Here is a 27,516-nt window from a genome sequence, read left to right as displayed (position 1 = left end):
AATGCATCTGTTTGCACAGCTGGGCGTGTGATTAAACACATGTTTGGCTCTGCAAACAGCTCCTGGAGGTCCTTTTACATGCAAATGAAGATGATAAAGTGTTAATGGCCATTAACACTTTATGCAAATAGATTGCTAAATCTTTCAATCTTTAAGTTGTTTGAAAGATTACCTTTGCATGCAAATGGGCCTTAACAAAGAAATAAAAAACAGAATAAATCAACATTACAACAGCAATTCTTAGTCAGCAGATAGCAGATAAATCCCACAGATAACACAACGCCAGATCAGCTATATACCACACAAAGTAAAGGGGTACAGGAGTTCCCTCTTTACATATATAAACCATGCTTCATATTCTCCTCAGCTCCCAACTTCTCTACACATGTACAGTTTCCAATGCAATGCCAGCTGTCTATCCTATCACGTACTGTAGTTATAATAGGGTCCCCTAGCTCTACCTCTCTTGCCCAGTCCCTTGTCTTCATCTCTCTTTTAAATCCATAGATTGGTCTTTCACAGTGGCAGCATATATGGCCGCCGGCTGTGCCTACCCCTCCTCCTGTCCCTCCCCCCCCACCTCTCAATCTGCTGCACAATTAACAACTTAATATGAAATTATGATGAAAAACTCAAAAAGTTCTCATTATTCTCCAAAATACTGTTCCATTTATTTAAACACATAATTCTCTAAAAGTAAAAACATCCACAGTAATAAGCGTCTTGCAGCATGCTTCATGAGTGCACCGTTTCAGGTATTAGAATGGAACTTTATGCTGTTCGAAAACCTCTAATAAGTTTTCTCAGGTAGTCAGGGTTACAGTCTCTGCAGCATGGTGTGCGACACCAGTCGTCTTTTTGGCCTTCTTCTTCTTTTTATTGATTGATATGAAAACAACCGCAATTATTATACCTGAAAAAAAATAGAACCAGTTGAATATTATCTTGCACGCATGTACTATATGTCTATATATATATATATATATATATATATGTGCATAGGTTAAAGAAAAAGTAGGTAAAATATTGTTTGGGGAAGGTAATGTTCTGTGGGTCCATTCCTAGATATGCCATAAATGTCTAAATGGGAAAATGCCTTTAACTCCTTCCTACTCCATGTCAAACTTTTAACGTTGTGATAAGAGGGTCATTCCCACGAGTGGTGGTGTGGACTGAAGAACTGTGCATATGGTGGAGGTTGTATTATACAGCTATTGCTATGCTCCAGCTCTTAAGATCGAAAATAAAGGGTTTTTTCAGGCATAATTTTTTAGTAATAATCTATTTAGATAGGTCAATAGTTAATTGACTGGGGTCCAACTGATTAGCTGTTCCGGCACACATTATCACATGCAAAGCACACAGGGTACAGAGTGGAAGCAGATCACTCCGATCCCTGTGTAGTGGCCAGTGCTGGTAACTGCAGGCACATTTTCAATTAAAATCAATGACAACTGCATTTGCAATTACCAGCGCCACAGAGATGCACTACACAGGGTGCAGAGCAATCTGCTTCCGCTCCGTACCCTGTGTGTTCACAGCATGCTGCGATTTGCCGGCTGCAAGCGGAAAATCGCTATGATTCTCCGCTTGTGGACAGGGGGGCTGCGCTCTCCACAGCAACGTTATAGAGAGCATTCACTGCGTTCCCAGCGGCCAGATTACTGCTGCGGGGAACGCAATGAAAATTCGTCCGTGGACAGGAGCCCTAATTTTTTAGAGAAAGGGAGTGGGGGGGGGGGGGGGGGTGCTCAGAGGGTCTAATGCTCAAATCCCCTTGTTACATTAAAAAAAAAAGTAAATTAAGAAGTTTAGGAAAATCCAAATTAAAACTTGCCATTTTTGCCTTACATTATTATGGGAAAAATGGAAACATTTAAAAAAACTATACATAGTCAGTATCGCTACATATTGTACTGACTTTCAGTATTAGGAACACATTATTTATCCTACATGGTAAACACAATAAAAATATAAAAACAAAACCAGAATTGTGCTTTTCCCCCCTTTCCCCTCCAAAAAGAGCAGAAACTGATGAAAAAGATCTTTGTACCTTTGAAATGGTAAAAATGAAAATATCAAATAATCCTGGAAAAAAATCAAGCCTACAGGCCCAAAATATTGTGGGTCTTTGCATGCAGCAGTACAAAAATAGTCTAGTAACAACAAGTGTTTTTATTGTGCAAAACTAGTAAAATGAAACTATATAAATTTGGTATTGTTGTAATTGTAATGACTCACAGAACAAAATTATCGTGGCTTTTAAACTGCATGGTCAATGCCATAAAAACAAAGAGACTGGCACTTTACCCACAATTTAAAAAAAAAAAAAAGTTATACATTATATGTACCCCAAAATGCTGCCATTGAAGATACAACTCATTCCTCAAAACAAATAGCCCTCATAAGGACACCTTGATTGGAAGTTTACACAGTTATGGCTTTGAAATGTGGAGATGAAAAAACTAAAAATATTGTTGCAATCTAGGCCTTGATTATATGGTTATATTTGGGATCCATGTGACACTTCTGTTATAGGCCGAGCAATACCAGACATCTGTGTGCCTCTGATGCTACTCAGAGGCACACAGACGTTTCCTGCCTTCTGGTATGTTCCAATCGGACATATGAAGGTAAACCAACCTATTACTGCCAGGGTTCCAAATAAAATTCCAAGAGCCATCCCAACACTTGGGTGCCAGGGTTCCTCTACTGGGATTATGTCACACATGTTGGTATTGATACATGAGCATATCCGCACTGCAAAAGAAAACATGTTATTAATACAAGGTCTTCCTCTAAACAGGTCACCTCACTCTATTGTCTAATCTGGTATTAGGCCTCATGTCCACGGGTGGGTCGGATTCCGTGGGTGGGAATGGTGCGTTCTATATTTTGACGGACCAATGCAGGAGGCTCCATAGACTCCTATGGGAGTCTATAGGAGCCGTCCGAAAAAGGGAGGGGGAGGGAGTTTACCTGTTAAACAGTGACAGGTGCCTCTAGTTGAGGCATTTAAAAATCCTTAAAATACTTTTGCTGACCGAGGAATTTCGTCCAGTTGTGTGAATGGACGATTAAATGCAAATTGTGTCAGAGTTAGTCATAAGTTTTAAGCACGGCGCACCTTGCCGTGTGAAAGAAGCCCTATGAGGGATTCTATCCAAGCGTCTGAATATTTCTAACAGCACACATTTGCAAATCAAGTGTTGTCTCAAGCACATTTCATGCAACTGTTGCAGGTGGTAGTTGTGACTCAGGTTACAGGAATATGATGCAGACCACGGAGTTCCAAAACTATATACAAAGTTTATTTTTGAAGACAGAATTGAAACAAGTCCCAGTGAGTGATGTCCCTTTTGTGTATAATAGCTGCAGTGTTCCTGTATAGATTTAAAGGGGTTGTCCCGCAAAAGCAAGTGGGGTTATACACTTCTGTATGGCCATATTAATGCACTTTGTAATATACATCGTGCATTAATTATGAGCCATACAGAAGTTATTCACTTACCTGTTCCGTTGCTGGCGTCCTCGTCTCCATGGTGCCGTCTAATTTCAGCGTCTAATCTCCCGATTAGACGCGCTTGCGCAGTCCGGTCTTCTCCCTTCTGAATGGGGCCGCTCGTGCCGGAGAGCTGCTCCTCGTAGCTCCCCCCCGTCACGTGTGCCGATTCCAGCCAATCAGGAGGCTGGAATCGGCAATGGAACGCACAGAGCCCACGGTGCACCATGGGAGAAGACCTGCGGTCCACCGTGGGTGAAGATCCCGGCGGCCATCTTCGCAAGGTAAGTAAGAAGTCACCGGAGCGCGGGGATTCGGGTAAGTACTATCCGGGTTTTTTTTTTAAACCCCTGCATCGGGTTTGTCTCGCGCCGAACAGGGGGGCTATTGAAAAAAAAACAAACCCGTTTCGGCGCGGGACAACCCCTTTAATAACAGGCCTGTTATACTGACTGTGTCCCTATGAATGTGTACATCCACTATATCTATGGAGGTCACTCACGGTTCGTAGAGTACGAGAAGAAGAAAAGCGTTGTCCAGATATTTCCTAGTGGATCTTCATTTACTCAGTCCACTATCACAGGGCCTGTTTGCACCTGCACTTGTATCCCCATCTTCAAGCTCTGTCACCGTCAATGCTCTAAGACACCCGCAGACTCCATACAGTACCCAAAGTTCCTCTGTCGCAAATGCTGAGTTCCTCAGTCACCTGGGATGATGTTCTGAGCACTCTGCTTTGCTCTAGTCTCTGCTTCAGCATCCCTCACAGCAGCTCACACATTCTGGTCTCTCCCCCATGAAGGAGTTACAGAGTTTATAGAAACTTTTTGGGACCTGTGGAGGGGGTAGACTTACCCCTATTCCCTATTCCTATGGGCTGACTCTGGGATAGTGACATCATAGAGACTGTATTAACGCATTGGGGGTAGCCCCTTCCACAACTAATTAAGAGTTTAATTAATTGGATCAGGTGTGCTTGAGATAAAACACAACAAGTGCCTAAACTGGCTAGGACTTTGTTGACTGTGACGTTTGATTGCAAGACAATTTAAAGGGGTTGTCCCGCGATAGCAAGTGGGGTTAAGCACTTCTGTATGGCCATATAAATGCACTTTGTAATATACATCGTGCATTAAATATTGGCCAAACAGAAGTTATATACTTACCCCCTCCGGTGTTGGCGTCCCCGTCTCCATGGCGCCGACCGAAGCCTTCTTCTGCCTGGATTAGACGCGCTTGCGCAGTCTGCTTCTTCTGTCCCGCTGAAGGGGCCGCTCCAGCGTGCGCGCGCCGCACAGGTCTTCTGCACATGCGCAGAAGACCTGTGCGGCGCGAGCACGCCGGAGCGGGACAGAAGAGGGCAGACTGCGCAAGTGCGTCTAATCCAGGCAGAAGAAGGCTTCGGTCGTTGCCATGGAGACGGGGACGCCAGCACCGGAGGGCTAAGTGTATAACTTCTGTATGGCCAATATTTAATGCACGATGTATATTACAAAGTGCATTAATATGGCCATACAGAAGTGTATAACACCACTTGCTTTCGCGGGACAACCCCTTTAAGACAGTGTACCCCAAATATCTATTAGGATCTGGAATTTATAGCATAATACCCCGCTGTCTATCAACCCTATACCGCCTCTGATATCATATCTACCCAACTTTAGACCTCTATTGATCGCCAGTCTCTGCTATATTTTATCCGTTTCGCTTTATTCTCTAAATGCAGCTTTTATAGCTGCTAGGACAGACGTTGTGACAATGAGGAAAATAATGAAAATATAGTCAACTTTTAGCAAATTTATATCTTCTGTAAGAAAATAATGTGTTGGAATTGAGGTATAATAATTAGATGGAGTCAGTTTGGTTGACCCATTAGTCATCTTATTATAGTGTACTTTTTTCCAAATGCATTTATCATACCTGGTACAAAAACATTAGATTCCAATTGTGGACGTCCATTGTCTTTAATAATTACTGGAACATTGATATCTCCCACCTGAAAATTGGAATGCTTCATGGTCAGCGTAGCCGAAGTTGCTGTTGAAAATGCATAAAAGAACTATTAGTCTGGTAAATATATTTGCTTGCACTATACTGCATAGAGAGTTTTCAATAATGATCATGTCTGGTCAGAGGTATGCAATTATGGGTCCATTCACACGGGCATCAACGTTTTTACGTTCACCCACCGGCAACGTAAAACCACGTGAACGGGCGCACAAACATTAAATTCAGACGGCCCTGGTCCTGCGCATATACACCGAGCCTGCAATGTGGTTGGGTGGGGGGATATCGTTTAGCTGTGCTAAACGGTCTCCCCCTTCCCTCCCCCTCTCTCGCCATTCTCCGCCCTTTGGCGCAGCCAGAAATGAGAGGGGGCAGCAGCTTAGCAGCTAGCTCAAACAGTGGGCAAGGGAAGGAGAGGAGCAGGGAAGGGAGTGGGAGTTTAGCAGTCACGCCGCTAAACTCCCTCCCATCTCCCTTCTCATGCAGCTGTCTATGAGTCTTTGCAGCTGCCGACATATTCTGGCCAGGAAGATAGTTCCAGGACTATCTTTCCTGCCCGGTGTTAAAGCGCCCGGTCGAAATGCGCTATCTGGCGAGCAGATCCACGCTCCTTACTAAACTCTGCCCCACTGCCGGCCCTGTTCACATCGGCGTGAGACACACCCGTTTTTAAACAGGTGGGCTAGTCTAATTAATTGCAAGTGTTAGTAATTAACACTGCGAAATCATGCAGTTACAAATTCAATTTTATGCACACAGGCAGACATTTGCGCATCCCCATAGACTCCTATTGACCTTTGGGTGTGTACAAAAATAAAGCCTGTCTCATATTTTCGCCGTTGGCGAAAATGCATACAGAAAGTCGAGCAATGTGAGAGAACCCATTGAAACCTATGGGTTTTAACCCTATAAGGACCAGACTGTTTTGTACCTAAAGGACCAGACACTTTTAACAGATTATACTGTATCCCATGTGGTGGTTTTACGACCCTAATTTTTTTCCTTCAGCTACCAAAATGATTTCTTTCTGCGTGTTTTTTCTAGTGACATACAGGGCTTTTTAAAAAATATTTTTTCTCACTGAGATTTTTTTCCGTTGTTTAGTTTTATTTGTGGTAAAAAGCTTAAAAAATGATTTTATTAACATTTACATTAAAAAAAAAACAAAAAACGAGTATATTTAGACTAACAAAGTACGGGAACGGGTTCTTCATTTTGTTTCGGACGTTTTGATATATAATATGTATGGTTTCGAATTACAGGGTGCATACGGCGACTGTTTTGGTTGGCGTCGGCTTTGGGTCATTTTCCTTTTTATGTATATATTTTATTTTATTCTGTAATTTTTTTTACTTATTTTTGTAACTTTTTGTCACATAGGACCTCTGGGGATCATTCACATGGCTTTTCTTTTTTTTAATTACACACTTTTCCACTATAGCTGGGGCAGCCATAGGAGCAGCATCCATAGAAGTCACAGTTACAGGGCAAAACATCCCCCTGTAGTGTCAATAGTCACGGCCAGAGCTGATCTGGGTAATTTCAATGGCTATTTATCCTAATGAGTTCCTGATTAGTTCTTTTTTTTCACAAAATTGTGCAGCATATTGCGAATCTTTGTACACAATGTGCGTTTATTTGCACACATCCCATAGACTTCCTTGGGCACAAAATAGAGCAGGTCCTATTTTTTATTGTGCATGTGAAACGCACGCGCAAAAGCAGGAAGTGTGTACAAACCCATTGATATCAATGGGCTCTATTCTCTGTATATTGCACAAACAAATTTTGCGTGTGCAAATAAGCACGCTAATATGCCGATGTGAAGAAGCCCTTACAGTAGGAACCTCAGTGAAACATGTGCCAAATCTATCAGATAGATTGTGATACTGATAGATTTGGTGCATCTTTGGCCTTGGTCTGGTGGGCAGAAATAGTGGGAGTTACAAAAACAATGTAACACAGTGAGCAACTCCCACGCTGCGGAAACAACATAGCTTGACTTCTATGGGAGCTTCGGAAACAGCGTAGCTCAGCCACGTTTGGCTGTTTTTGTCAATCTAATCACCCAGCCACCTTGTATTCGGTGGTGTTTCTATCTCGGCCATGTTTAGACAAGATGGGAACACCTCTTTATTAAATCTACCCCAATGTGTATGCAGTGATAACAACAAGGACATGGACATCAATCAGATTAAATACTACGTACGAGAAAAGATAGGACTTGCCCTAGTTTTCCTACGCATGAGAAAAATAGGGCAAGACCTATCCTCCCGCTTTTTTTTTTCTAACTCATGTGCAATAGCATGGAGTTTGAATAGTCAAAAAAAACTGGTTCATGCGCGAATACGTGGCAAGTGTGTTCGCGTATGTGCTCATCTGTTTAAGCCCTAAGAATGATCTCCTCTGCTGCACCCAAGGATCCTCAGTCCCTGGGCATTTTTGCCTACTGAATCTGCAAGTGATCCGGTTTCTTGACACTTACCATTCAGATATTGAATCGTCCAGTCCTTTTCTGTATTTTCACCAAGAATAAATTTCAGTGACATGGGCCTTTGAACATCATCAGCATCTTTGCCACTGAATACAAATGATTCTGGTCGTCTCAGTGGATAACAGAAAGCAAAATCGTTAAAGTAGTTTTTGGCTAGCTGCGGATAATTGTCGTTGACATCATTCAGGTACAAATGGAAATAAACAGATGAACTCTTTGCAGAATTATCTGTAAAAACATAAAAGGGTACGAAGAGTTAATCACTGGTGAACACATTTGGAATATAAAGATTTGGTTTCTAGAGCTTAAAGGGAACCTGTCACATTAACCCTTTCCAATCCAATTTGTATGCTGGTTTTCCTAGGGGGCTTACTCTTTTTCTGCCGTTATACAACGGCGCTATATGCTGGCTAAAGCCAATACTGCATGAGGTGACACGTTGGATAGGCTCCGAAAGCAGAGAGGCTGGCAATATACAGTAAGAGAACCCCGACGGACGTCTTCCAACATCGGAGCTGTACAGCCTTAAATCATAATGTCTTCAGAGGTCAGACAGTGGATTGGAAAGGGTTAAATTCCCACATTAAATTACCACCAACATTTTATTACTTTGTTAAAGTTCCACAAACTTGCTATTTAGTAAAAGATCTTGCATCTGTGCTCTTGTTTCCTTTCCTTGTATGGCCGGTTTCACAAGGACGTATTGTCATTCTGCGTTGTGCGCAATTTTTTCCATGCACAAAAAGCTATGCCAACAGCCCATTGATTTGTAGTGGGCCACTAATAGCTGCATTTTTTTTTCTCGACGTGGATTAGTCTTTCGGAAAAAAAAACCCAGCATGGTCTATCTTGGCATGTATTTCGTGTGCATACACCAAGATAACGCATAGGGATTGGTGCTATGTAGCAAGTATGCATGCCATTGCGTAATTGATGCATGCTCGCACACAAGAAATTCGCACATGGCACACACAGTTGTGTGAGCCTGCCCTATGGTACCCCGGGCAGCAGGCTTAGGGCTTTCCCAGTTGATGTCAGCTTGACTTACATAGGGCACAGGAGTCGCCATTGCTGAACAAACAATGCTTTATTAACTGTAGCAGTTCTATGCCTGGATGAACAAGGACGACTCTCTTCCAGGCTCACTGGTGCGGGTTGAGGGGATGGAATGGAGGGACTACAGCTTCGCTTTTCAGGTGTCTTCTTGACTCTTTCTGACCGGCCTGTTACTCTGTTCCTGGAGGATACTGTCTGTAGGACTGTGGCTACTATACTACAGCACAAATTGGGAGAAGACCCCCTTTCCACCTTGTCTACAGCTTAGCTGCTCTCTGCACACTTTGCAAGTTTCTCAGTGGTTTTATCTCTTTCTCCCAGAGGTAACTGCCCTTACAATCTCAGAGAGATTCCTGCTTCAACCTCAGTCCTGCATCAAGCACCTCTCTCAGCTACTTCCTGCCTGGTATTCCTGTTCAGCTGTTCCTCCTTACCCATTTCCTCTGAAAGAGACAGAACCATTGCAGAGAAAACAACTGCATACTATTATTAAACAACAATAAGTCATATCCCCCTTACACCCTTGTGTGCTGCTAACAGCTCTGCTGTGGCTATCAGCTTGGTGGAATGCTCCGTGACTACCTCTCTAAGCATCTAGTGCATGTGCTGTGCGGGAAAATGAGCTCAGCACAAATACACTTGGCTTCACTGGACAAATACACTTGGCTTCACTGGACAAATACACTTGGCTTCACTGGACAAATACACTTGGCTTCACTGGACAAATACACTTTGCTTCCAGTGATCAGGAAGCAAGAAATTTAAGGAGACAATTTACTGATGTCAGAACCTCTTTGGTACATCAAACGCTCCAGAATCGGTGTGATTACAACCCACATGGCGTATCTATTCCCCGAAGTGGATAAGTCATGTTCTAGATTAAAACTTATACTCTTTCTACAGTATTACTTTTTTTTTTAGAATTTTTACATTCCTGTAATGCTGTTGAACAGTGCATTAATGGGTTGATGATGGTTTACTATGTGAAATCTATGTGACAGGTTCCTTGAAATGGGTTTTTGCATTTTAAGGATTTATGGCATATCCACAGGATATGGGCTGGCTCAGTTTTTTCCATACCTCCCATAAACTTCAATGGAGGGGCCCTGCTATAGCACAGACATTTCCTCATTGAACCAGCTGGAGTGAATAGTCAAATCATAGTCTCTGGACCCCAGTTCTCTCCAGGTCAATCCCTTCAAACTGCCAATATGCCTTAGATGATTTACAGCACATTTGCACTTATGTTGTGAATACATGTTCATATACTCCTTATATATATGCTTCTCCTCTCCACCAGCGACTATGCAAGTACTATACTAATAAAAGCCTAACACGGTTAATCAAGTGGAGGTGGGAATGGGGGGCGCACGCATACATGAGAAGTCTAGGGGGACCCTCTAGGCTGCTTCTGTCACAAGACAGAGCTGTAAATCTTAAGACATAAATGAGATGCCTTCAGTGGTGTAATGATCAAGCTCAAATTGGAAGGGAGCCAGCCCAGATCCCTGGTAGCCTGCCAGTCTCAAATGGATCCACATCCTTTGTATGCACATCCAGTTGAAAACTATGGAGGAGCAGACAGCCATTGGCAAGCCACAGGCTACTTTAACTCCATGGCCTCCAAAACTTCACTGTACTCAGAGGACGTTAGGCGCTACAATAATATCATCAGATCATGCCACCTTTGCTGGGCCATGGACTGAAGAAACCTAGTCGCTTATTGTTGGAACACAACAGGTGGCAATTTTTTTTAACTTTTATTGTTGCAAGAGGGGCACTAAAGCTATTGTATGGGGGCACAAAGAGGGACATTATTATGTACAGGGAGCATTTAGGGGGCATTATTATGTATAAGGGGCACAAGGGAAGCATTATTATGTGTGGACACCGCACAGGGGCATTATTATTAATGGGGAACAAAGAAGGACATTTTTATTTATGGGGCTGCAAAGGGGGCATTATAATGTATGAGGCCAGAGAGGGGACATTATTATGTATGGGGATAAAAAGTGGTCATAATTGATGAAAATACAAAGGGCACATTATGTATGGGGGGCACAAAAGGGGCATTAATTTGTATAGTGGGCTCAACAGAGGCATTATTATCTATAAGGGATGCAAATGGAGCATTATTATGTATGTGGGCACAAAGGGGACATTATTAAATATGGAGGGTGCAAAGGGGATATTATGTATGAGGGCTAGGGTGGCCCAAAAAGCTTAACTTTCAACTATAAAGCAAGACACCCTCTAATTTTGTTCCTTTTAACAAACATTTTGTTATCATGTGGCGGGTGCGGGTCTTCCCGGGGTGGCAGGCCGCCGGGTCCTGTGGTCGGGGCGTGTCCCCCTGGCTGGTTGTCCAGCTGCCGGGGGCGCGGGTGGCTGGTCGGCGCGGTGCGCGCGCTCGTGGGTCCGGACGGCGACATGCGCACGCGCCTGTGAGTGCAGCTCCATGCATGAGCCCCTGGTTATGGGATTCTGCTGGGAGGTAGTCGCCTCCCTTTCTCCCCCCTGGGCGGAGGCTTCTGTTTATAAGGCTTGCAGTGGGGTCCATTCACTGCCAGTTATTGGTTTCTGTTCAGTGTGCTAGCATGCTGCCTCTGTCAGTCTCCTGGTTGTCAGCTTTTGCTATATCTCCCAGGTTATCCCATCTGCCTCGGTCTGCGTGTATTTCCCGTTGGTTTTCTTCATCTGCCCTTCCTGTTGGTATTCTACCCTGTTCCATCTTGGTACGCCAGTCCCCCCTCTCGGTCTCTAGTGAGAGCAGGGACCGCCGCCCAGTTGCCTGCCGGGGCTTAGCCAGGAGTGAAGGCAAGTAGGCAGAGACAGGGGTTGCATGTAAGTTCTAGGGCAACCCAGGCTGGCGTATCATCGGGTAGGATACCGTAACATAATAACTGGCCCTTAAAATTGCCCACTGAGTTTTTGTTTTTGCTCTCCAATGGAGACCAGGAGTGTCCCTGAAAGTCAGTTTCAGGATCTAGTGGGCGTGATTCAAGACCTGTCCGGTCGTATGGTGGCCCAGGAGCAGCGGGTGTTGGCGCAGGTTCCTGCCGCTCCGTCTATCCCTGAGCCCAAGTGTCCTCTCCCTGAGGTGTTTTCCGGGAAGAGAAGCAAGTTTTGTACAAGGCATGTAGACTATATTTCTGGATGCGGTCCGGATCCCCGGCTCAGAGTCCCAGAAGGTGGGATTGATTATGTCCCTACTGCGGGGTCCCCTCCAGACATGGGCTTACTCCTTACGGCTTCTCTGTAGTCTGTTGATTCGTTTTTTCAGAAACTAGGAGGTATTTTTGATGAGCCGGACCGGGTGGGGTTAGCAGTGTCTCACCTCATGGCTTTGCATCAGGTGCAGCAGTGTGCTGAAGACTATTGTTCTAAGTTTAGACAGTATGCCGGTGAAACCTCCGGGAACGATGGTGCCCTCAAAGATGTTTTTTGTTGGGTCTTTCTGATGCTGTCAAGGATCTAATTATTTTCCATCCCGCTCCCGTAACACTTAAGGAGGCGATGGGATTGGCAGTAAAGGCTGACAGGAGACTGAGATCTAGAGAAAAGGAATGTCAGGCCTGTAAAACTAGGGAGTCCTGCAGACCCGCTCCCACTTCTCTCATGTCAACTCCTTGGGCCGAGCCTATGGAAGTGGACCAGCTAAGTCCCGGGAAATGGCGACGGTTGCGGATGTCTCACCATCTTTGCCTCTGCTGTGGGGAAACCGGACATCGGGTAGCAACCTGTCCATAGAAGCAACGGCAACATCAGTCTGAACCGGTGGAAAAACTACAGATCCTCGGCGATTGTCAGGAGGATCACCTAGGATCACAGGTATTCCCTACGTTGTTGGTGCCTTGTCAGGTTGGCTTCCAGAATTTTATTCGGTCCGGTCAAGCCTTTATTGATTTGGGTGCTGCCGCCAATCTGATTAATTTAAATTTTGTAAGACCTCTGTTGACCGAATTTTCCATGCTGAAGCCCCCCATACACTTCATCAGTATTGATTCGACCCCTCTCTCCACAGGTGTTGTCCAATGGAGGACTCCCATTCTACAGTTCACTGTGGGTGCTCTCCATTCTGAGAATCTGTCTTTCCTGGATGTGGAAAAGATGTCTGTTGATGTGGTGCTTGGTGTGCCCTGGCTGGCACTGCACAATCCCCAATTTGATTGGTCCACGCGGGAATTGACACATTGGGGGTCATCCTATCATAATCACTTAACTACTATAACCATGTGCTCAGCAGATACCGTGCTGGTCCCGGAGTATTTGTCGGATTTTCAGGAAATATTCTCCAAAAAAACTGTCTGAGACTTTGTCTCCCCATAGGGAGTGGGACTGTGGTATTGATCTTAATCCCGACAGTCCCATCCCTGAGGGAGCCATTTTCAATTTGTCGGGGTATGAGCATGAAGTCCTTAAGTCCTATATCTCGGAGTCTCTGGCCAAGTGACATATCCGGCTGTCCAGATCCCCTGCCGGGGCAGGTCTCTTCTTTGTTGAAAAGAAGGATGGGACATTGAGGCCTTGTGTGAATTATCGGGCTTTGAATAAAATCACAGTGAAGAACCAGTGCTCCTTGCCCCTGATTCCGGACTTGTTGAATCAGGTGGTAGGGGCCTACTTGTTTTCCAAACTGGACTTTTGGGGGGGGGCTTACAATTTAATTCACATTGGAGAGGGAGATGACTGGAAGACCGCATTCAACACCCCGTTAGGACATTTTGAGTGTCTGGTTATGCCCTTCGGACATATAACGCCCCCACTGTGTTCCAGGGTTTTATGAACGCGGTCTTCCATGACTTCCTGGGGGTATTTCTGGTCATCTATCTCGATGACATTCTGATGTATTCTGCAGACTGGGATTCACATGTGCGGCACCTGAAGTTGGTTCTGACCCGTTTGCGTGAGTACCAACTGTTTATCAAGTTGGAGAAATGTTTATTTGGTACTAAACAAGTGTCTTTCCTGGGTTATGTGATTTCACCTACGGAGATTCAGATGGAGTCTGATAAAGTAGCAGCAATCTCCCAATGGGTCAGACCAGATAACCTTAAGGCTCTCCAGCAGTTTCGTAAATTTTTACCGTAAATTCATTAAGAATTACTCAGCTATTGCTCAACCCTTGACTGACCTTACTAAGAAGGGAGCCGTCTTGGTAAGATGGGCGCCTGCGGCCCTAGAGGCTTTTAGTCATCTAAAAAGAGCATTTACTACTGCCCCGGTGTTAGTACAGCCGGACGCGCGGCGACCATTTTTTATTGAGGTAGATGCGTCTGAGGTGGGGGTAGGAGTTGTATTGTCTCAGGAAGTCAGTGGGAGATCCGGGTATTGTCCCTGTGCATTCTTTTCACAGAAGTTTAGTTCGGCAGAACGTAACTTTGACATGGGTAACTGTGAGTTACTGGCGATCAAGTGGGCCATGGAAGAGTGGCGACACGATCTTGAGGGGGCTAGATATCCCATTACTGTGTATACGGATCATAAAAACCCGGTATACCTCGCCAATGCTAAAAGACTCACTGCTCGTCAAGCCAGGTGGGTATTGTTTTTCGCCAGGTTTAATTTCGTCGTGACTTATATTCCAGGAGAAAAGAAGGCGAACGCCCTGTCATGGAGTTTCGGGTCGACGGTAAGTGAGACAGTGACTCCTGAGAATATCTTGGCACCTGGGGTGGTGGTAGCAGCTGTAGAATGTAACCTCGTCCCTCAACTACAGAACTGTCAGCAGGACGCTCCTTTGGGGGTGCCAGAGGGCAGATGGTTTGTGCCAGAGACCTTACGTCTCAGAGTCATTGAAGAATCTCACTCGTCGGTTTTTGCAGGCCATCCGGGGGTGCAGTGGACTCTGAATCTTTGTTCTAGACACTTCTGGCGGCCAGGCATGTCTGAGGAGATCTGCGACTTTGTAAAGGGATGCTCTGTCTGTGAATGCAATAAAAGTCGTCGGCATCCTCCGGAGGGTCCTCTGGGACCGTTACCGGTACCTTCTCGTCCGTGGTCGCAGTTATCGGTAGATTTTATCACCGATCTACGGGAATCCCAGAAGTTTACCACTATCCTGGTGGTTGCCGACCGGTTCTCAAAGATGGCACATTTTGTGGTGTTAAAGAAGCTACCTTCAGCAATAGATTTTGCCAAGATTTTTGTAAAAGACATCATTCGCCTACATGGGGTTCCCGAAAACATTGTATCTGATCACGGGGGTTCAGTTTGTTGCACAGTTTTGGCGTGCCTTCTGCAGAAACCTGGGAACGTCGCTTTCCTTCTCGTCAGCATTCCACCCGCAAACCAATGGTCAGACTGAGTGGAAGAACCAAGATTTAGTGCAATATTTATGGTTGTTTGCTAGCGAAAAGGCTCATCAGTGGGCAGAGTTCCTGTCGTTGGCAGAGTTTGCGCTAAACAACCGCACTTGTTCTTCCACTGGGGTATCTCCATTCTTTTGTGTATACGGTCAGCATCCTCGCTTCCTTACAGAGATCCCTACTCCATCTGTCTGTCCTACAGCTGACGTCGCCACAGATACGCTGCAGGGAGTATGGAAAGAGGTGCAGAAAAACTTGGAAGCAACGGGGGCTCGTATGCAGTTGCATAGTGGGAGGAGTCTGTTAGTATCTGAACCTTACAGGGTGGGGACAAAAGGTATACCTGTCTTCTAAAAATCTCAAATTAAAGGTTTCATCCTCAAATTAAAGGTTCCCACGTTACGTGGGGCTCTTTGTCATCACACGTGTAGTGAATCATCTCGCCTATGAACTGGGTTTGCCAGCTACCTGGAGGGTTCACAGGGTTTTCCATAAGTCATTATTGAAACCTTTGGTCCCTTCAGTGATGGAGTCTGTGTATGTGTGTAGAGGTGGGGAACATGTAGGATAGGTGTTGGAAAAGTGAGGAATCCTAAATATTTTTGTGTTAAATTCTGTAGAGACAAGTCATGGCTGGAAATAGACTTCCTGGAGGCCTGGGCCGGATGAAGAAGAAAAGTGAAAGTGAACAATTCCAATCAGAGACAGAATCACTTGTGAGTCATTTAATATAAGCATACTGTCATCTCTGACATGATCTACAGATTATCAATATATAACTGGTATCTAGCACTATATGGTCATTTTGTGGGGGTAATATTGGTCTTTATGCAGTGTCTTTATTCAGTAGCAGTGTGCTTGTATAATTAAGTCCCTGGGTTTGTAGCGATTATGGTGTGCTGGTATTATTTGGTCCTTGTATAGTGGTACTATTTGTTAATTTAATGGCAGTATTACTTAGAGGTATGTTATCATACACAGAAAATTGGCACCAAAAATTATATATATAATAAGCCTGTTGATTTAATTCAAAAATGCATAAATCTAAAACTGAAAGTTTGTGACACATTGGATTAGCCGAGGTTTTGTGGCCAGTAGCATTCTTCTCTAAGAGCCCCATTAGCTGCCTATACTGTATAAATAACCTTGTCAATGACATATTCCAGAAATAGTGTTACAAAGGATGTATATGGGCTTACGTTTCTCTGCAACAATCACTTCCACGGGGTAAGTGTTTGCCTGTTCACGGTCCAGTATGGCTTTGCTGAAAATCTCTCCAGTTACTTCATCAATTCTGAGCCAATTAAATGTATCTCCTTTCAGAGAAAACCTGCGGAGAAATATCCCTTTCAGAAATGTCCAAATCTAGTGAGTATGTTACATTTTATGCAAGTCAAGAAAGTAACTATTGTAAAAAAAAAAACATATGTGGCAGTAATACTCTACTAAGGCCGGCTCACATGGGTGGATTGGATTCTGCATGCAGGAGGCCCACCGTGGATTCCAGCTGTGAGCCCGACTAGTAAACCTGCATTTAATTGTATTGCGCACGTCCATGGAGGCTCACTGGCGGTCATGTGCAGTACAGTTTTTTCTTTGTTTATTTGTATTTTCATAGCCATCCCTTAGCGATGACGTGGGTAACTACAGCTCATACACAATGTTAATTGCTTATGAGCCACAGGTCAGAAGGCCTCCATTGATATCAATGAAGGCCATCCACTCGGATTCCGCAACAGAAAAGGGCATACTGCGATGTTTGTCCATTCGTGTGATACGCAATTCAAATCCATGAGTGTGAAGGAAAAAGCATGCCTTTTCAATGCCTCCATTTCACCACAAATCTCCTGCGCGAACGGCAATCGCGGAATACGCGATACAAATTGGGTGTTACCATTCCGCTTGTCAGTTGGGTGTTTCACCCCAGAGTTTTCTACAATTAGCAATGATCGAACAAAGAAGCCATACTTATGAAAACAAGATTAAAACAGCAGTTTATTACCCTCATTACACTCATTTTACTGACCTAAGAAGAATGAAAGGGCTGAGTCAACCTTGAGCTGACTATCTTAAAGGAGTTGTCTCGCGAAAGCAAGTGGGGTTAAGCACTTCTGTATGGCCATATTAATGCACTTTGTAATATACATCGTGCATTAAATATGAGCCATACAGAAGTTATTCACTTACCTGCTCCGTTGCTGGCGTCCCCGTTGCCATGGCTCCGTCTAACTTCGGTGTCTTCTTGCTTTTTTAGACGCGCTTGCGCAGATCTATCTTCTCCATTCGGCTCGGCATCACCGGCATTTTGGCTCCGCCCCCTTGTACGCGTCATCGCGAAGCTCCGCCCCCGTCACATGTGCCGATTCCAGCCTCTGATTGGCTGGAATCGGCACATGTGACGGGGGGCGGAGCTTCGCGATGACGCGTACAAGGGGCGGAGCCAAAATGCCGGTGATGCCGAGCCGAGCCGAATGGAGAAGATAGATCTGCGCAAGCGCGTCTAAAAAAGCAAGAAGACACCGAAGTTAGACGGAGCCATGGCAACGGGGACGCCAGCAACGGAGCAGGTAAGTGAATAACTTCTGTATGGCTCATATTTAATGCACGATGTATATTACAAAGTGCAGTAATATGGCCATACAGAAGTGCTTAACCCCACTTGCTTTCGCGAGACAACCCCTTTAAGCAAGCGGGGATTGAACTTGCAACCTTCAGGTCAAGAGCGAGAGTTAGGACTCCATTTCTGCTGACTTAGCACTCTGCACCCCACAGATCCTTAAAGGGGCCTGGTCATGCCACAAAATAAAACAAGCTATGCTTGCTTTATGTAGCCCTCCCGTTCTGTACTGACAGCAGAATACAGGTTACCGCTGCAGCCAGTGATAGGCCACAGTGTGTCACTCTTCCTGTTATCATGGCGCCCAGGATGTTAGTGCTGACGCTGTGAGAATGGGCAGTTAATGCTGCAGCCTCTGATTGGCTACAATGGTCAACTGACTTTTACTATCAATATAGAACGCGAGGGCTGCTGAAGCCACTGTGCTGCTTTCTGGGGGAAGAAGAGAGGCGAGTATTGCTTCCTTTGTTATTTTATGGCATGGCCAGCTGTTTAAAAATAAAAATGTTTAAGTCAGAAAATCCCTTGAAACACTGATGGCCTAACATGTCCCCTTCATTCCCCTGTCTACAGAATACTTAAACAGTCATAAACATAAGAAGACAAGCAAAGTGTGCTTAGCAAGCTACTTACCGTATGTCTTTACCTTCGGGATCTGATGCATTTATTTTTATTAAAAAAGTTCCAATAGTGATGTTTTCTGGGACCTGTGCTTGGAATATTGAATTGGTAAAAGCTGGCCTCTCATCCACGTCAGTGACTCTAATCTTCAAATATGTGGTGGAGCTGTCGTTATAACTTATTCCTGAGAACAGCGGCTCGGGATTCCTAGCGTCTATCACCAGATCATGCTCCCTAAATGTTTCATAGTCCAGTGGCTGCAGGAGAGAGAAGGAAGTTGAAGGTCAGCTTGAAACTACAAAATCCAGCAGGAAGGTTATCAGCAATCTGTCACTTACAGCCACCACTTTGATATATCCACGATTATTGACTGGATTTGTGTCAATTCTGAACATTTTATATGGATCTCCATGAACTATATTGTAATTAATGTGAGAGCTTCCCGTGCCCCACTGGTCATTATCTGTGGCCTGGATTTCCTTCACCAGTGTTTCCAAAGGAATGTCTTCTGGCAAGGTTACAATCCCATACTGAAAATATATGACACAGAGTTCAAATGATCAGATAGATATGTGACAGACAGAGCGGCGGATATAGATAGATAGACATAGAGCCCATTTACATAGATAGTGAATCCATTAAATATTCAGAGTAAATGCTGTTAGCGGCTGAACGAAGAATGATCATTCATTAGCTTATTGTTCATTGTTCAGTCTATGCAAGCATCAAAAATCAGAGGATGATTAGCCCTTGTAAATGGGGAGTCGTTCATTTACTGTGAATCCAGGTGGGAAACCAGAAATTATTCCCAGCGTGCTTCGCCTTCATTCAATGAGATGACTTTTGGGTGCTTAAGTGATTGACAACTGTCCCATATAAAGGTCCCATCGATAGATAGATAGATAGATAGATAGATAGATAGATAGATAGATAGATAGATAGATAGATAGATAGATAGATAGATAGAACAAAAGACTATATCCATAATATATCAACATTAATTTTTCCATTGAAGGAACTCTATGAGGGTACTTATTCAATATTACATTATTCGCCTGACTTTGCTGCCTGTTAGCGCCTCTCGGCAGCTGAAGATTGACGCATAGACTTCTATAGACATCTATGCTTCTGCCTTCAGCTGCCGAGAGGAGCCGATAAGTAAGTAACAGGTGAAGGGGGACAGTGCTTGGGTTAGCGCTGCAGCCCTTTTATTTGAGCAACCCCCAGGGATCTCAGCAGCAGGACTCCCACTGTTTTTTGAACGTACAAGTTTTATTGGGTCTTCGAAAGTTTTACAAGTATACCAGATTTTCCAAGTAAAGTACAAGTATATAAAGTGCAGGTAAACTGCTATATATTAATGGTGTTACAGTTATACATTAAACACTTAAAAAAAATAAAAGGGACGGGGAGGATGCAGAGCGAGCTGTCCCCAAATAAGTGGAGCTAGTCACTAAGGCAGGAGATTCCCCCAGGGTCTAAATATACTCAACTCTATAGGCTACAAATAACCCAAATGAAAAAAAACAGACGAGAAATCCCCAACAAATTAGAGGGGGGGGGGGGGTGAACAAATGGAAACAAGGGGCCTGTCCTCAAGAAACCAGCAGGCAAGGGATGTCATCTGAGTGACTGCAGAGCAATGCCCACATTGCCTTCCTGCGGACCGATCCATTCCGTAGTAAGGGGAGAAGAGGAAGGCAAGAGGAATTAAGAGAAAGAGAGCAGCAGGAAGGAAGAAAGAGAGGCAGGGATCATAGAAAGAAGAAGAGAGCCTGAGGACTAGCCCATGAAGTTGGCACTGTTTAAGACTTTCTACCATGTTGCTCTGACATGGCAAAAGTTTTTAAAAAGTTTAGTTACTCCTAAAACTAATGAAAAAGTGAACTAATCTTCATCAGTTCCACACAGATGTTCGCAGAACTGTGCTGCAAATTAAATCACCAAAATGTGCGGGTTTATGATATTTTTCAGAAAACAGGGCATCATGTTAATTCTGATAACGTTGGCATGGGGGAGGGGGTGGTTAAAATGTCCTGCGATTTGGCATTCAAGTTTGTAATTATCAAGTTCCAAGGACATACAGACCATAGAGGCAGACAAGGAGGCTTCTATAGGGCCTGTAAAGGACAGGCACTTAAATCAGGGAAGAGGAAAGAAGTCAATGGGTCAAAAGGACATTTTTTGTTGTATGATATGGGTAGAATGACCAGCGAGGTCCAGACTGTCATGTATGGCACGATGATATGAAACAGTGCCAGGAGAAGAACCCATTTTGCTATTATTATAGGGCTTGCTACCCTTATTTCCACCCCTAGATTTGTCATCACGTGTTGCATGAGTTTAAAGACATGTTCCCATCTCAGGCGGCATATGGTATACATGTTTGATAGATGCAGCTCTTACCTCTACCCACAACTATCTTGAAAAAAAGCTCTTCCCGACCTCATCCCAGCTCATCTCTAATGCCTGGAGTAGCCAGGATCATGGAAACCGTAAAACTTTCTGTCCTACACTGCTTCCACATCTCTGTTTCTATTGAAATTGCCTAGAATAGCCAGTTGAGTTGTTTCCGTAATCCCGGCCACCTCTAGCCATTGCATTCAGATGGCTGTTCCTATCTCAGCCATAATTGTGAATACCCCTTTAAATTAGTGCAAGAGAAAGTTAGTTGAAGTATGAGGACAAATAAGGCCAAAAGTCTAAAGACAAAAGAAGACAAGACTTTAAGATCCTTATATACTCACATCAAAACTCTCGAATATAGGAATGTGGTCATTGATATCGATTACATTTATTGTCACCAAACATGTTGCACTAAGAGCTGTAAAGAGAAAAGACATATTAATTGCAGTCTATCATGTTGAAAGGAAAAGTCACTAAATCTGCAAGTAACACTTTGCTCTCGTGTGAGCATGGCCTTAGTGTGGTGAGGGTGTCGCATGCCTAGAGGAGCAGATACTCAGCTGTCCATTGACAGCCAGGCCCCAACTCTAGCAGTTGGGATTGGAGAAACATTAGATCCCAGACATTTAACCCCTTAAATGCCACAGCCAATAGCAACCATAGCATCTAAGTGGTTTCAGGGGGAGGCGGGCTCTCTCTGTCATCCATTGCCCGTCCCCAATAATGACTTCCGTGTCTGCCATGAACTGAAGCTTATTAGACCCTACCAGAGGTACTATACAGTTCCATCAAGAATGAACTAAAAATGTCATGGATCTTGTAGAAGGAGAAGAGAAAAACAGTTTTTTAATATTTTTTTTGTATAAAAAATTGAAAAAACTATATAATGGCTTAAGCATTTCCAATTCTCTGTTCTGTTTAAGGAGCAGAGAAACAGAAATAAAAATGTAAAATAAAAAATAGTTCAGCGTTCTTCACCATTAATTTCAATTTTAAAAATGGAAATAATACGGAATGGAATGAAATGGAGATAAACAGAAATATTTCCGTTTTTGATAAAAACCCATTGAAATCAAAGGGTAGGAGTCTATGGCAGTGGTCATATTCCAGATGGAAAAGATAGTTCCAGAACAATTTTTTATGTCCGGCCTAAAAGTGCCTGGCGGGAATGCACACCGTAAGTGCTATCTTGGCCGGCTGGGTGCTTTTACACAGCGAAAAATCGCCCATCTGAACACATGCATCGGAAACCAATGCATCAGATGGGTGGAGTATATCGTCCGGCTGTGAAAACGCGGCCAATATACGCCCGTGTGAATAAAACCTAAACTCTAAGGTTTTATCTAGCTTTCTGTGTCAATGCCATTTTTGGCATTTGAAATGAAACCCCAAGACAGAAACCAGAGAAGGAGCCATAAACAAAATGTGTGTCCCTCCCGAGACAAAATCAGAGATCCAAATGACTTTGATTTTTTTTCGGCTTTCTTAAAGGATACTTACAAGGCTCCCCTTCATCGGACACCTCCACTTTCAGCCTATATTGCTTGTCTAGCTGCATATTTAGGCCGTCAATAGCCAGTTGAATTTCTCCTTTATGTTTGCTGATTAGGAACACGTTTTTTGTAGGTATTTGAGGCAATTGTTCCACAAGTGTATATCTTAGCACTGAATTTGATTGACCGTGCTCGTCCATATCAGTGGCCATAAGCATGCCTATAGCACTTCCTGCATGACAAAGAAATATTTGTGACAAACATCTTCAACTACACAATTGTCTTAAAGTCTCTAAATATAGATCATCAACGTGAACCTTGACCCTAAAATGACATAATCCTATGAATCCTAATGTTATTGACTTAAATGGAAAATTCATCCTAATACAAATTTCCCTGCACTTTAAATCCTACTTGTGGGACATTTAAAGTTTTACTGATCTGCCCAGGAATGCCCATTTTGAGACACATTTGCATAAGCCCGATTCCCTTTAAGAATTTTTTTTATGGGCCAATCCCATAAAAAATGGGACATCTGATAGGTTTCCTAATGTCACATATTTTCAAGGATCATGCTGCTTTATCAGGGGTCTACTTCACTTGTCCCACGTGGACACCTAAAGGAAAAATGGTACATTGTTTTATGCACATGGTGCTTGTATGTGCATGACATAGGGTTTCAAAGAATAATCATGCACCACCACTGACCCCCCAGACCCAGTTTGTCTGAACGGTGCCTTTAAGTGTCCATTTGGACAACCTGTGCGTAATCCCTGAAGAAGCAAACAATTATTTGGTAGATGCCAATCTGCGTATACCAGGGGTGGACATAGAGGACAGTGTGCCCCGTTGCAAATGGGTCTCCTTTCTGGTGCTGCTTAACATCACCATGCTCTGCCAACCACCGGAGACGTGAGGACGTGGTGCTTGTTTGTTCCCAATAATGTAATATGCTGATTTTGCCACAGACTTTTGATGCAAATTTTCCTAAGCATGTGGGTAGACTTTTTATAGAGACACTTGTGGTTGGCAATGATTATCTTGTACATTGTTATGGGGGCATATGTTGCTGGGCCTCCTGGGCATCTGTGGCTGGTCTTTTTTGGGCATCTCTGGCTGCATTTATGGGACATCTGTGACTGACAGAGTTATGAAGGTACAATATCCATGCTCCGTGCCTAGTACAACTTTGGGGCTTTTCTGGTTGGTACACTGTTATATGGGCTTCTTCGGTTGCTACATTGTTATTGTAGCATCTGTGGCTGGCACTATTATGAAGGCATCTCTAACCTATTCATTACTCACAAGGTGGAATTTACCGCAGATGTTTCTGAGTGAACTCCTCCTAAAAAAAGGTGTCAAAATCCAAAACTTTTTGCCACAATTTTTCGGCGCAGATCCACAAGTAGATTTGCTCTGTCAATGGGTAAAATCTGTGTATAGAATTCCAAACATCGATTTTGATGAGGTTTTTTGAGGCAGAAATCACCACGGCAAATTCTGCATCAATTCTGCCGTGTGAGCATACTCTAAGAGTGCGTTCACACCTTGCAGAAATGCTGAGGGTTTGTTGGTTAATTTTACAGCAGATCCGCAACAAAACAGCAGGTGAGAGCTACACTGCAACAGACAATCTGCAGCGTTTTTTTCCCCCTACATGGGAACAGGATTTGCTTTAATCTCACTTGCTTTAATAGTAAACATTTCCACTGCGGGTATTCTGCAGCATTTTCGCAATGTGTGAACGCACCCTAAGGAGTTTTCCCAAAACTGAAAATTGCTCCAAAATGATTTTGTACTTCCCGATGGCTGCTGACCAGGACATGTGACTGCTGCAGCCAATCACTGGGCAAGGCAGTGACCTTCTATAGCCAGTGATTGGCTGCAGCAGTCACATGTCCTGCAGCAGCCAGGAAGTACAAAGTAGTACCGAATCAATTTTAAGTTGTGAGAGCACCCTTTTAAGGAGCAAGGAGATGAAACTAATGGAACCCAATGTATAATCAGTTACAGCGTCTTCCCCTCCTCCCCTTATTATGTATGATTGATGTTGTCTTATGAGGCAGGGTCGGGGGCAACTGCTGCCCCTGCACTTCCTATAACTATGCCCCTGTATTGAGCCACCAACCAACAAATCGAAATCCAAAATTCATGTGTGAAACATCATAACATTTTACCAATAGCTTCTTTTTCCTGGACTTCAAAAATTGTCTCTGCTGCTGGACACACTGGGGGGTTATCATTGATGTCCTTAACGTTTACTTCAATTTTCAGAGGTCTCGACACAGAAATCCCATTATTATTTCTTGCCAATGCATAGAAGATATACTGCAAAATAATGTGTAAATAATATGTGAGGTCGGAGAGATGATATTTAGATGAAACATATAGGTCAATGTTAAATAAATTGTTCCAACATTTGACTAGATCGAAGGGCATCTCCACTTTTGCATAAATTGATTTGAGACTATATTTGTTCATCCAGGGTTGGGGCAATTGCTTCAAATGCGCCCCCCCCCCCCCCATTAGTGTGATAGGTGACAAATATTAAAGCATTTTGGCGACACTGGGATACTATTTCTATAGCCCAGTGTACACTGCTGTGGTATAGTGTTTAGCCCATTGGGGCTAAAAATCCCTGTGGTTTATATTACTTCAGTATGAGGTTATGGATTTGTAGTCACTTTCGAGTCTGGATTCATCTAATTTTGGAGTAACTGGTCTGCATTTAACTGGGGTTTGGGGTATGTGTTTCATTTGGTTTTTAAACTTATTAATTTGGAAGTTTGGGGTATATCTTGATTTTGGATAACTAGCGAATGAATACTATCACACTCAAGGGCTCTAGGCTGAGTGTATTTGGGAGTATGACCTATTTAATGGGGTGGGGCACATGTCCATAAAAATCTTGGGCTGTTCATGTTTTTTAACTCAGTTGTCCAGAAAAAAACTTGAAGAGGAAGATAGCAACCCTGCCCTCCATTGTACTTGCTGCAGACCATGACTGTGTAAGACCCCATTTACACAATGATAGTTTGAGTGACAGTTTTGAGGGATCATCTTTACATAGTCTATAGTAGCTAAATAGCTACTTGAGAGCTATGCAGGCCGAGTGGGACACTGCCACTATCACTAGGTGTACAATACAGCTATTCTGCATAAGCAAACAGCTGCATTGTTCTCCGTGCTTACAGTTCGCTCCCCCCTGTGAAATATCAGCAGGACACGGGCTGCAAGAATCTTATCAGTGCTGCCGACCATGATAACAACCTGCACCACTGATAAGAGTTTATCGCTCAATTCAAGAAAACTAGAATTGAGCGAGGAACAACACGTGCACGAAAACTGCATGATGTCCGTGCATTTAGATGCAACGGTTATCGCTCAAAAGACGGCTTTGAGTGATTTTTGAGCGAGAAACATTGGGTCTAAATGGGCGTTAAGGCTAGTTTCACATGGGCGATCGTGATTTCGCCATGAGAAAATCGCAGCAAATCGCATCTTTTTCCCACAATTATCGCAAAAGTCAGTGGGACTTTCTATTGTTAAAATCGCATTGCAATGTTTGTTTGTTGCAATGCATTTCGATAAAAAGAAGGCTCCATAGGAAAACATGGGAGATATAAAATTCGCAGAAAGATAGAGCATGCCGCAATTTTTTGTCCTCTCAACATTGCATCAGTGAAAAAATCACTAATGGGAAGGAAACCATTGAAAATTATTGGTTTCCTAATCTGATTTTTACTGACTATCACATCAGGTGACAATCGTGCAATTTTCTCGCCCGTGTGAAACCACCCTTAGAGCTTCTTCAGATGGATGTATTTGCGCGTGCTATACGCGGAGAATAGAACCCCTTGATTTCAATGAGTCCCTTCTGATCCTCTTTTGCGCTATGGAAAAAATAGAATATGCTCTATTGTTGAGCACATTTGCACATCAAGGGTCCCCATAGCAGCCTATGGTAGGTGTGGGAATGCACACTCCATACATGAGTAAGTGCGCAATACACTGCACAAGTCCATGAAAAAAGTAACACATCCAAATAGCCTTTTAAATCACGGTAGGGGGTTTTCCTGGGCCCATGTGAACATGCCCTGCATGTGCAAAAAGTACAGAAAAATGCACCGATATGCGTGCAAAAATACCTTATGTACGCATACATGTGTGCAAAGGAGCTCTTAGGACAGCCTCACACAGGCGTAAGCACATATACGCTTGATATCGCGAGACTTATATGCGCTATGCAGGGCGCATGATTGCAGGTTATTGTGCCCGTATCAGCACATTTAACTGTACTTTATTGTGCTGCCGGGACTGTTCACATCAGCATGGTCCTAGTAGCGCCATGTTTGAGTAGGCGGGACTCTGTAAGCGGGCCAGCTGACCTAGTAGGCCCAGGTGGTATCGTTTAAGCCCACGAAATCGCACAGTTCGGTAAGTGATTTCGGGTAGATGGAGGCCTTTGGTGCACAGTTGCGCCCGAAAATAAAACATGTCACGATTTTATTCCCTACGCTTGAGATGTGCACAGAAAAAAAACATGGGAAGGAAATAATTGAAGTCGATGGGTTCTATATGTGGCCACAAATGCATTCATGTGGGGCAGCCCTTAGTGCTGGGTGGATTGTAACATGTTTGTGGAGTGAAAGAGCTTGATTTGCGAAAGTATCAGCACACAGTACTGTACGTTTTGGGCATGTTCACATTTACGCATAAAACACCCCTGCCCTGATTTAAAAGGCTGTTCAGCGTAATGAGGTCTAGATGTGTTCTGCTCTTCACAGAATTGCACAGTATATTGCGCATTTGCACACCTCCCATAGACGTCTATGGAGGCCTTTGCTGCACAATACACAGAAAGATAGAGCAGGTCTTATTTTCTTGCATATGTACTAAATATGTGTGCAAAACCTGTTCACAATAACAAATGTGGCAACCGAGCACAGACCTGCTGGTCCTCTCGGAAGGTAAAACGCAGCCTGACTCGGCACTGCACACAGTGGTAAATT

The 27,516-nt window shown here is 43.8% G+C and overlaps 1 protein-coding gene across 1 annotated transcript in view; it reads right to left on the bottom strand.

Moving 5' to 3' along the window:
• Nucleotides 1-659: 659 nt before the first annotated feature.
• Nucleotides 660-27,516, bottom strand: part of CDH17 (cadherin 17) — a 66,932-nt gene continuing 40,075 nt past the window's right edge. The window contains exons 8-17 of the mRNA XM_066579013.1: nt 24,682-24,832; nt 22,512-22,736; nt 21,353-21,429; nt 18,944-19,135; nt 18,618-18,862; nt 16,567-16,697; nt 7,995-8,231; nt 5,423-5,539; nt 2,644-2,760; nt 660-913 (exon numbers count right to left, since the gene is read on the bottom strand). Of these exons, the coding sequence (XP_066435110.1) occupies nt 804-913; nt 2,644-2,760; nt 5,423-5,539; nt 7,995-8,231; nt 16,567-16,697; nt 18,618-18,862; nt 18,944-19,135; nt 21,353-21,429; nt 22,512-22,736; nt 24,682-24,832 (1,602 nt within the window). The 3' untranslated portion in view covers nt 660-803. The remainder of the gene's footprint in view (nt 914-2,643; nt 2,761-5,422; nt 5,540-7,994; nt 8,232-16,566; nt 16,698-18,617; nt 18,863-18,943; nt 19,136-21,352; nt 21,430-22,511; nt 22,737-24,681; nt 24,833-27,516) is intronic.

This window comes from Eleutherodactylus coqui, chromosome 9 (genome assembly GCF_035609145.1).
Source record: "Eleutherodactylus coqui strain aEleCoq1 chromosome 9, aEleCoq1.hap1, whole genome shotgun sequence".
Lineage (NCBI taxonomy): Eukaryota > Metazoa > Chordata > Amphibia > Anura > Eleutherodactylidae > Eleutherodactylus > Eleutherodactylus coqui.
Note: the sequence above shows the minus strand (reverse complement) of the source record. Positions and strands in the feature narration are given on the sequence as shown.